We start from the raw sequence: 11,632 nt of genomic DNA on the forward strand, positions 1-11,632 counted from the left end.
ATAAATGTCAAATTTGGGGTCTTGTTAAGCTTTTAGCTTCAGTAAAATAACTGTGAATTTCTGGAGTTTACTCAGACAGTGTAAAAGAAACATTTTTTTCATTGATTTTGACTATTCAACCTTTAAAATTTCACAGACTGTATTTGTTCTTGTGTTATGAGAAAATTATTTTCTATTCTTTCCATGTCCCCATTTAGTTATCTGCTTTCCAAGAAACTTTCCCCACAGGAACATCTCTCTGGGCCCTTGGTGACTTTTACTGCTCTTTTATGAGTGCTTTCCCAGTGTCACAATAATTTGGTTGGTTGGTTTTTGAGGCAGCAAAGTCAGAAAATCAGGGCCTGTGCATGCTCACAAAAATAATTGTTTAATACAAGAGACTCTAAAAGCAGACAGAAGACTGTATTAAAAGTAACCATGAAGACATGAGCTTAAACAACAAGTAGTTTATTTAGCATACTTAGTGTAATAAATAAATCCTTGTACATGGTAATTCCCTAAGTCCTCTGACCTTTCTCCAGAAGTCCCTGTTCCTTTAAATGAAGTGCTCTATTGTCCTTGTGAGGACCAGCACAGGCACCCAGAATTAGACTGACTTTGGAATTGATTCTTTCAACACCTCAGAATCTTCTGGCTCAAAAAAAGGTTCCAAAACGGGTTTTAATTTGACTTCTTCTGGCAGCTTGTGAGGCTCTTCTCTCCTCTTCTCTCCATCTTTTAGAAGTGGAACCAATGTTTTCCAGTGCTTCCCTGAAACTAAAAACAAAAGGAATGATTAATTTTTTTCCCCTCCCCAGAAACAGAAGAAAATACACAAGTGGTTTGAAAAGGAAGCTGATGAAAGAAGAAAGAAGCAGGAAGAAAGGACTTTGTGGTTTTCTTCCCCATCCTGTTCCACAAGTTTTCCGTATTCCAGCTGGCAAGTACTGACTGCACAGTTAAATGCTTTGGTGCTGGATGCTGAGCTCCCAAACTCTGGGACTTGGGGTCTCCAAAGTAGCATCTTGGTTTTTACTCCAGAGAGTCAAACTGGGAGCAATGAACCCATTTCATCCTTTGCATTTTGTGCAGGCCGAAAACACCATCAACTCAGTCACTGCATTGCCAGTAGGTGCATAGCACTGACTGCCCTCTATCGATTAATCCATGCTGCTGCTATCAGCAGAGTGCAGCCCACACCAGGATCTGGGTCCCTGAAAGCCTCACCTCTGCCAGGCTTTATGGAGAAACTGGGATTTCGTCTGAGGTCCCCAGAGTACCCAGGGTCTTCATTGATTATGCCCAGGTTAGTGTTCCACGTGGACCAGTTCACTTCATCAACCCTGGGGAGACAACAACAAACCCAAGATCTGTTCTAAGGATCACCAGACAGTTCCAGGATCAGTTTATACCACAAACCGTCACCTCTCAAGCCTCAGATCTGACCCAAAAACCAGATTAAACTGATCACTGCAGACACTATTAGTGCTCTATTCTTCAGAGTGCTCCAGGGGGAAAGTTCTGCTTCCCACCACCAGATACTTGAAGTTGTTTGTCTACAAAAGATTGTTGGCTCGATACACAAACAAAGAGGTTACCTGAAGCACCATCTGTAATCATCTTGGCCATCAGGTGTGATCCCCACCAAGACTTGCTTCCCAGAGCGGAACGAGTGCCTCAGGCAGTTCAGGTAGCTGTTCTCAATGTCCAGGATTGTGATGGCTCTCTGCCAGGTAAGAGAAAGCAGAGCACTGAGGGGCTGCTGGTCAAAGTCAAACAAATCCTGAATTCTGTCTTTGTTTCAAAAACCCTGAGTTTTTATCATTGCCAGCATCTTAGGGCAGACATCACCCTTTGTTAACATGTCACTGAAAATGGTGAATTACTGCCCTGTGAATAAAACTAGAAGTTCCCTTTCTTACCTCAAACAAAAACTGATTCTGGTAAAGATTGGTTTTCCCCTTGCACAATCTCTTTCTTCATACTCTGATCAGGATTCTCCATCATACAAAGCCCAAATAATTTTGTCCAATTACAAAAATACTTCTTTTCTTACATTCTGAACATGTGTGGAACACTGGGAACGTCTGCTTAGGCAAAACATCAAATATACATGAAAAGGAACTAATACATTTTTTTTTAGGACCTGTTCAGGTGAATCCAAAAGAAGCAGTGACCTGTAGATGCATCAGCTCTTAAGATTCTCTCTGAAATCTCTTTTGGTTCCCCATACCTTTTTTTTTAGACAGCAGCCTCACAGAACCAACACACCTGGAGTTTCCAGATGCTCTTGCTCTCCTGTGCAATTTTGTTGACAGTCTCCCCCATCAGTGCAATGAGCATGTTGAGCAGGAGGATGTAGGTGAGGATGACATAGAGCACCAGCAGGATGACAAACACAGACTTGAATCTGTAGTTCTCTGTGAACTCCAGGTCCCCCATGCCAATGGTGAACTTGAAGAGCTCCAGGCAGGTGTAGTAGAGGCTGTTGTAGGAGGTGCGGCCTCGTTTTGTGTGGCAGCACCGGGAATAGTCAGAGATATTTGTGTCCTGCCCCTCGTTGTCATCTTCAATCAAAGTCACCACAGCTGTAGCAAAAAGAGAATTACATTCACACAATGGAAACACAGTTTGAGATTGTAACTTCACTCCAAGCAATAAAAACGAGCAGAAAGGTAACACACGTTCCCTCCATGGCACATTGACCCCAGGGAAACTTCCCTATAAAATGTTCCCCAGAACTGACACCCTCTTAGCAGGTGCTAGCTCAGTTTTCTCCACATAGAAAAGGATGACTGGTTTTCTATTCAGCTTTGCAACCCAGGGATGAAAAGCTGTATGAAAGTACTACAAATAATCGTTATTCTGAAGAGATTTGGTTTTTTTAAGTAGGTTGATTTTTTAGTTTTTAGCTTGGAACAAAAAGTCTAAGCAACTTGAAAACTAAAATTTTCTGAGATTCTTTAAGGTAACAAAAGGTAATTCCAAGTAGAATACTACCTGTAGAAAATCCCAAGAGGAATACGAGATAGACAAACATGAAGCGACATAAATCTCTAAGAATCATCTGTAACACAGAAACAGATGAAAAGATTTTAAAACTTGTATGTAAACTGCAACAGAAACTGGTAGAAAATACTGCTTTGGCTCAAGAATGCATTTGCTCTGAACTTGGCTGTTCATGCATTAAACTGTTGTTTATCCAGATGAGATAATAAACTTTAATACAGGAAACATTTTTCTCGTATTCATGCAACAATTTACACACAAATGCAACACATACACATGGGAACAGTTTCCTCTTTGTAAGTACAAACCACATAAAGGCAGTTGCATCTTTCTTCCCCTCTTGGGCTGGCTACATGACAGAGGTTCATTAGCCAGTTACTGCCTCTTAGCTAATTGCTGTGTTTGGCAACATTTTATCTATACTTGGAGAAATTTCCAGCTGGTAGAAAATTGGGCCATATCACACCAGAGCAGCCTGTACTGTTCTCAGTCTCCTTGCATCCATGCTTACCCAATTATAGTTATTTTGAAGCATGGCAGGTAATAAAAGTCATCATCATCATCATCCTATCAATACTACTATAAAACATGTGGGTGAAGAGCAGAGGGTTTTTGTACATCACTTAAATTTTATCATTTCACTCAGAAAATAGTAACAAAGGCTAGCAGAGTCACATGAGAGGCAGACATGGCCATTTGTGCCCTGGAAATGGGGCTGTTGGCAGAAGCTCCTGCTCTGAGGCTCTGCTGCCTCCTCAGCCACTCCCTGCACTGACCTTGGCGATCATGACGGAGTAAATTCCCATCTGCTGGAAGCCCCGGGTGTAGTAGAGCATGTTGGCCCAGCCCAGGGCCAAGGAGAACACCATGGAAGCCACATAGAGCTCCTGGCCACAGAAGTACAGCACCACAGAGCTCAGCAGGAGCAGGGAGTGGACAAAGCTGGAAGACAAGAGTGGTGTGAACACAGAGGGCTGAGCTGGCCACAGGTGCTGGGAACAGAGCAGAACAAGGGATTGTCCAGTTGGGAAGAGAAAGGGCCTTGGAGAGGCAAAGCTCCCTTATGGGAAGATTTCTGCATAAACAATGCATAAATCCCACTCGGAGATCTATTCCTAACTCTGCTGCCTGACACACTGAACATTCAGACACTTAATTTGCTTTACCTCCACAGGAGGTCACTGATCCAGACCCATTTGTTCAGTGATAACCACTGGCAACTCTACTGTTGTAAAGACCCAGGAATTACAGCAAAGCTCCTATTACAGGTGGCTTCAGCCTGAACTATAGATCCCACACACTCATCTGTTTCAGGCTGAGATGCAATCAAAGATATTAGAGCTTACAAAAGAACCTCACTGTAGCCATCAACTATCAGTGTCCTGAGTGATGGGCGCCTCTGCACGAAATACTGGATCTGAAAAGGGAACAAAGACCAGGTTTGCATCAAGGAAATATTAAGTATCTCCTGTAAATTAATTAACTAATCACTGACCCATGTATCAGGGAGCTGGTACCCATAAAACACCTCATAAGAATGGTTCAAAACCAACACTGGTGCAAGCTCTACCTTTCCAGTAACACCAGGTCAAGGAAAATCATCTGTACCTCTTGACTAAAACATGGATTATCTAAGCAGTCAATACTCATGAATAGGAAAAGCTTGTTTGCTTCTCTTCTACACCTACCCAAACAGGGAAAGGAAAACTTTCAAATATCTTACCCCTCTGAAAAAAAAATACAGGCCTCCCATTACACTCAGGATCTCTCCAGCAACTCGAAAATATTCCCCAGTGCTGTAACCAAAGGTGAAGGGAGGCTGTAGAACACAGGAAAACAAATATGTTCAGCAGAACTGGAGATAGGAAAGACCTGGCCTTGCCAGTAGCTGGAAACAATTCCATTTCTGGGGGAACAGTTAAGTTTCTCAGTGTGCTGCAGCAAGGGATATCATGCAATGGGTGGTTCCCCTGACACGTGGCAGGAGTAATGTACCTTTTCATTCTTCTGTACAGGTCTGTAGTAAGCAGCTGCAGTGAGGATGGTGATGTGCATGGTGTACACAAAGAAGTTGAAGTAAAACAAGTGCTTGACAAACCGGTCCCACTTGTCTTGCAGCAGCCTGTTAAGGGGTTCCACCAGCAGCATCTCATGACGGTTCTGTGCAGGAGAAAAACGAGAATTTTGCTAGGACCAGAATATACTGGAATTTGAAAAAAAACATATTTTATAAATCTTCAGCAAATGATCCCTCTAGTTCCCTTAAGCTCAGGGTGGGAGGTTGCTGTTTCATGGAATTGAGGGAAAAGGTGCTCTGTGTGGAACATGAAGCTCTCCCCAGCCAAGGAGGTGCAGTACTCACTGGTGTCTCACTGCTGTAGGCAAGGATCTCAAGCACTGAATTTTTCTCACAGGTGTCTATACAGGACAGGTCATAAAGAGAGGAGTGGACAGGTCCATAGGCCCATTCAGTGAACTTCCTGGACAAGTGTCTGCACTCAGGGTCTTTGATCTCCCGTCTGAGGATGTAAGCGAAAATCTAATTGCAAAAGAACAATACAACCAACATTTCAGTGCTAATGGACTTCTCATTCCTCAGCCTCTCCACAACACAGGAGGGGTAATTTCTTCCTAGTTCAACTGAGCTGAAGCCAAACCACTGGAGCACTGCAGAGATCACAGTCTGAAATAAACACAGTTGATTTCCTCACTGTGTGATGTGAGACAGGAAATACAAACACCTCTTACAGCTTGGCATTATCTGTTTCAAAACTGCAAGAGAAAAGCAGAGATGTTACACACCTCTGAGCACAATCACTTTGAATGGGGACTGCCAGAAGATGAGTTACATCAGCCAGTCAAAAGTAAAAGAGCTCCAGTGGTTCAGATTATATCAGAGACCCACTTTCTGTTTCCTCTGGGGCTGCTTTTCATACCAGTGGTGTGTGAATAGCACCAGCTGGGCACAGACACACTCACACATTGTAGCCTTTAAGGACTGAGCAGTGAAACTGCAGCATCAGTTCCTCTTAATTAAAAAGTCTCAATAATGAAGTCCTAAAATCCATTCTGCATAAATGTTTCACACATTCTCTCTATAATGTGATACAGCAATGGGACAGTCAAACACCTTTGTTCACCTACCCCTATCTTCCCTGTTTTGGCTGCCAGAGTTAAAGGAGTCAACCCTTTCTTGTTGGTGAGTTCTTCCAGCTTGAGGATGGGATTAATTTTGGCACCAAGGATCAATATGTTATTATACATCTTGGTTACAAACTTGGTGTTATCCTTTGTGTTATCTGCAATCTCCACCAGTGTGTGCAGGACCATGTTGCCCATGGAGTCCTCAGCAGTGATGTTGGCTGCCTGGTAGGGATTCTCCAGGAGGAATTTCACAATGCAGAGCTGGTTGGTACAGGCAGCCAGGGACAAAGGAAGCTCTCCTATGGCAAGCAATGGGAAGGAGTGGTCAGAAAGCCCAGTACTAGAGATGCATAAACAGAAACATCACATTGTTTTCATCTTTCACCATGAGAAAAGATTAATTTCTCCATCTGGAACAGCACCAATTCTTGTGATAGCTGTTAAAATAGGTTTTCTTTGGTTTAACTACATCACAGAAACACAGCTGCTTAAAAAAGCCCTGCCAGGACAGGAGTGGGTGACAAAGGATACAGTGCTCAGAGAACAAAGGAAAGCTGACACCAGGCTCACACTGAACACCATCAGCTACCAACTGTGTTTCTTTATTATCTTTGTCTTTGGCAGGAAATATTTGGCTTAAAGGTGGAACAGCCCATCTGGTACTTCTGAGCCTCCAGTCCCGCATAAACAGGATTATTTAACAGCTTCCACTTGGGATGCTGCTAGGACAACTCAATCAATAAAGACCATACTGTGCTCGCTCCTACCAAAATAAAAGCCAGATTTCCCTTTGATTTTCCTGAAGAACTCCCCACAGGCTCTGGCATGAACATCTGCTCCATTCTGGACCAAGAGTTTCACCAGGTACATGTTCCTCCTCTCGATGGCGATGTGAAGAGCAGTCTGGCCTACATAGACAGTCATACATCAGACAATCCTCAACATTTAGTACAGACTGAGAGCATTCAGCAGAGCAATTCCCTCAGCTCTGGATGCTGGAACTGAGAGCTCTACAAGCTAAAGAACTCTAGAACTGAACAGGAAAAAACCACATAAACAGCAAATGCAAGTCATTAAATCATTGTGTATCAAAAATGGCAGAATATTGCACCTAACAGGGCACAGCCCCAGCACATATGCACAGATTGTCAGTCACACACTGGAACTTTGGAGTGCATAAGGTCTCATGCACAAGACTTTGAGAGCTCTGCCTGACCCCATTTCAGTCTGAGATTCCTAAGCATCCACTGCAGCAGCTGTTTCTCTCACCCTTGTAGTAGTTGTCAGTATATTCTGCATTAACAAACTCTTTCAGAGTTCCAGTTTTCCTGGCAATATCCAGCAGCAAGGGAATGGTATCATTTTTCCCATCATGTAGATTAAGCATGGCTTTCAGTAAACAGGTTTTGCCAGTTTCAGGCTCTGTAAAACAAAAAATTACAGGTATATAGAGTGGTTACAAACCCATCATCTATACCCAGGCAAGCAGGAATTAATGAGGTTCTTTTCAAAAGACAAGAAACCTTATTTAGTGTTTCACAGGAAATTTCATCTCCTGTAACCTTCCAATCAATGGGTTGCCTAATCAATAGGGCTATTAAAGGACCTCCTGCAGACATGTAACATAATTATCTTTTTTTATTTTCATCTCAGGAGCACTACTGGAAGAGAGGAGGGCAACTCAAGGTATGTGACACTAAAGGGTACCTTTGAACTCCTCATCTGTGAGATGCTTGAAGGTTCTATTAAGGTAGAGTAGCAGGTCACTGAGGTCCTTTGTGTTGCCTTGGGCTACAGCATCAAAGATCCTTCTGCGGTCATAAAATTTGAAAGCTTTTTCTGAGCAGCCTGTGATGGAATCTGTAGATAGGAGCCTAACAAGGGGAAATGTCAGTTACCTAAAGTCAGATATTTAGCAGGCTTTTCATCAACTACCAGAACACTGTTCTTCATTTGCTCATGTGAAGCAGTAAACAGTGCAGATTAGAATAGGTACATCTGCAAAGACTAGAAGAACAAAGTCTGCAAGCAACTCCCCTGATAAAATTATGATTCTGTTGCTGAAAAGCTGAGAACAAGTCTTCAAAGAGGCATTGAAGTTTGGCAGTGTAACTGCAGGCCTGAAGCCAGGCCTTGTTCTCACTCTGAGCCATGTCCATTCACTGAGCAGCCTCAAGCAAGTGAACTGAGGCCTACTGCCAATTTTGGGCATAATATCCATGGAGACAGAGATTTTTAGAGATGCCAAGAGACAACAGTTATTGTCACTTTCAATTGCAACACTCCTTAATTTGGCATAGAAAATAGTGAAACTGAAAAAATGGTCATGCTCAAGTGGAGGGAACAAATGCTACTCTAAGAACTACAGCCTGGAGTTTTCAACTACTCATTACACAAGGCAAACTTACTTGTGAAGTTTGCCCCTCTCCAAATTCACATGGAATTTGATGACAGAAGGTGCCGTCAGGTGATCCATCTGGCAGAAGGAGTCCATGGGAGCCATGTCCTTGTCACTGTCCCCCATCACAAAGCGGCCCCGTCTTGCAAAAATGTTGCTTTTGGCAGGTTGCACCTTGGTGCTGAGTTGGCCCTGGGGGTTGTCAGGGGTTTCCTGGACAGAGTCCTCCCCATCCACGTGTTCATCTGTCACTTCAGATTCCTCCATGTCAAAACTGCCAAACTTCTTCATCTTCCCAAGAATGGAGGACATGATGAGCCAGCAGTCTGTGAGGAGGGACACAAACACCTCAAGTCAGCACATACAGGACCATGAGTCCCCTTTTGCCTAGCAACGTTTTCCAGAAATATCAGTGAGTGGATTGGTTTCTCTCATCCCAGAAATGAGGCAGATGGACACATTCTCACTGTACCCACAGCCAGAACAGTTTAGTAGGGTCTTTATTCCATTTGTTCCTGTTCCCACTGCCCTTACCCATTCCAGAATGGCAAAAGCAAACCAGAGTATCCCAGAGCTTCCTGTCCATTTCACTGCAGAGCTGAGCCTCAGCTACCTCTGATTAAAACCACTGCCTCATCATCCAGTCAGTGGCAAAGCCTGAACAATCTCAAACCCAAAAATATCTGCTTTTCTTCTCTACTTTCTGACTGGTTTGTGCCACAAACCATTCTCATGATTCTATCAGGGATGTGAAAAAGCCCTGCTTGTGCCATAACCTGATCTCTGGGATGCTGAGCACAGAGGGCTTCCTGCACCCAGGAAAATGATCCCTGAAGGACTTTGCCAGAGTTATGGCAGTGCCTGAAGGAAATTGGAGTGTGTGATCCTTGAGGGATGTGTCACCTCAGACATGAGGCACAGAAACAGAGAGGAAGAGGTTACCACAGGTGAGACTGTAACAACCACACGGCTGATCTTGTCTGATTCACAACCACACAAAACATGACACAAGCAACAAATACACAATCAGAGAATGGTTTGGGTGGGAACAGACCTTAGAGCTCATCCAGTTCCACCCCTCTGCCATGAGCAGGGACACCTTCCATTATCCAGAATTGCTCCAAGCCCTGTCCAAACTTGCCTTGGACACTTCCAGGGATGGGGCAGCCACAGTTTCTCTGGGCAGCCTGTGCCAGGGCCTCCCCATCCTCACAGGTAACACAATCTGCTGAGGGTGGGACAGGTTGCCCTGGTTTTTGTTTGGTTTCTTATCAACCCATTTTAATCAGACAAATATTGTCTTCATGCCACTGAATGTAAAATATCCTGGAATTCCAGCAGTGGAGACAGGAACACATCATATCTGAATTGCTGCACAGCTGCCTTTAGACATGCTCTGAAATCCTACATTGCTTGGAAATCCTACAGCTTTGAGCACAGGAATGTCACTAAATCTTTAAAAAGCCTCAAATTTTCAACCATATCAGAGTTGTCAGTAATTTTCTCTGTACAGTCTGTGTGAAAACAACATCATGAGCATGTTCCAAGGTTGTTTCTCTTCACAAGAGAAACATTCTGAGGGTTGTGTGCAAACCTGAATTAAAGCTGGATTTTCAGTTCTGTGGGAATAATTCATATTTACATCAAGGGTAACTTATATTTTTCTGTAAAAGCAGGACAGAAAATAAATTTTTTTCATTTGCATTTTCTATAATTTTGTACAATATATATGTAAAGAAAACATCAATTTGAAAACTTGCACATTTAGAGTTACTGGAAGCAAACCAGCATAGCACAGATAAAATACTGCAATTTAACTTGCTCACCTTTCAAGTTCTTTGTCTCCTTAGAATCACTCTGAAAAAAATAACATAATATCTTATTAACTTAATTATCCTAAAAATAAGAAATAAAAATATTTCTATTTGGAACAAGATATTAAAATTACAGTAGAATTATTACTACAATGAAAAAGGAATAAAAACAGTTGTATAAAATATAGAAAAAAATACAGTGGAAATATAGTCATGTACAATTTTAATTTTGTCTTATTTGATCTCACATGGATTGAGCCAAAAACATCAGGGATTGGCTACAGAACACACAATCACTTATTTTCCACAGAATAAATACAAATGTGCAGAATAGGCTCAATCCTGTCTCCTGGCAATTGCTCAAACCTACATTATACGTGCTTTCCTTTCAAAACCCTGCTGGTAATATATTTCATAATGAAGACAAAGCTGCATTTCCTCATGAGTAGGAATCTAAAAGGGAAATAACCTTCACAAATCCGTGGAAGGATGGAAGAAAAACCAAAACCAATAAGCATTATCTAGTTTAAAAAATGCATAACATACCTGAACTCTTTGAAACCCATGTACACAGAGGTTTGATACAATAAATAAGGAAATATTTTGGATAGAATGCCTTGCCACATCACAAATAATAGAATTTAAAAATAACCAACCATGTTATTCAAATATACATGCAGAACTTACAAATGTCAGAACTTACAAATCAGAACTTACAAATATTGACCAAAATCCTGTCTTCTGAAAAATAGTCCAGTCTCAGTAAACACTCACTGATCTACAGGAATTTGGTGCCAGATATTCCTCCTCCAAGGTGCCTGGACTGCAAAGCCCTCAGAGTTTGCTTCTCCACTTCATTTGTCTGCAAAATGTGATGATTTTTAGAACCAAGGGAAGTTCACTGGAAAAACAGAGAATAGAGCAATAAGATAATTAAGAACAATTCTGGAACCAGAAGCATCAGTGGCTTCTATTCCCAGAGGTTTAGCAAAGCTCTTTACAAGAATTGCAGTAAGTTGCTGTTGTTTTTCTCTCCCCTTTAATTGCATTTAGTAATGGATATTCTTCTCCAGATTTCCTCTTTGTAAATACACTCAACTTTGCAAAAAAAAAAAAAAACAAACAAAAAACCAGCACCCAAACCACCAGATAGCAATTGTTTCTGGGGGTCACAGTTCCAATTTTTTAATTTCAATTCAATTTACAAAACTTTGTAAAATGTCCCACAACCACCTTTCTGGACACCTTTCTTGGGTGGCTGATTTAAAGATAAATATTTTAATGATAA

General features: G+C 42.0%; 1 protein-coding gene across 3 annotated transcripts; it reads right to left on the minus strand.

Moving 5' to 3' along the window:
• Positions 1-398: 398 nt before the first annotated feature.
• On the minus strand, positions 399-11,283 carry LOC131587115 (transient receptor potential cation channel subfamily V member 1-like). 3 transcript variants are annotated; one of them, XM_058854632.1, is made up of 17 exons: positions 11,119-11,283; positions 10,357-10,387; positions 8,541-8,856; positions 7,840-8,006; positions 7,402-7,554; positions 6,900-7,040; positions 6,133-6,431; positions 5,351-5,527; positions 4,984-5,148; positions 4,712-4,807; positions 4,335-4,405; positions 3,765-3,930; positions 2,980-3,046; positions 2,251-2,567; positions 1,578-1,705; positions 1,207-1,322; positions 399-756 (listed from the first exon to the last, which is right to left on the minus strand). In XM_058854632.1, the coding sequence occupies exons 3-17, from the start codon at positions 8,840-8,842 to the stop codon at positions 587-589; spliced, it is 2,535 nt and encodes an 844-aa protein (XP_058710615.1). In that variant the 5' UTR covers positions 8,843-8,856; positions 10,357-10,387; positions 11,119-11,283; the 3' UTR covers positions 399-586. The 3 variants fall into 3 exon arrangements, with proteins under 3 accessions (XP_058710615.1, XP_058710614.1, XP_058710616.1); XM_058854631.1 differs by having other exon boundaries at positions 400-756; positions 11,062-11,283; XM_058854633.1 differs by lacking the exons at positions 7,840-8,006; positions 10,357-10,387; positions 11,119-11,283 and having other exon boundaries at positions 402-756; positions 8,541-8,628.
• Positions 11,284-11,632: the final 349 nt, after the last annotated feature.

This window comes from Poecile atricapillus, chromosome 21 (genome assembly GCF_030490865.1).
Source record: "Poecile atricapillus isolate bPoeAtr1 chromosome 21, bPoeAtr1.hap1, whole genome shotgun sequence".
NCBI classification, from domain to species: Eukaryota; Metazoa; Chordata; class Aves; order Passeriformes; family Paridae; genus Poecile; species Poecile atricapillus.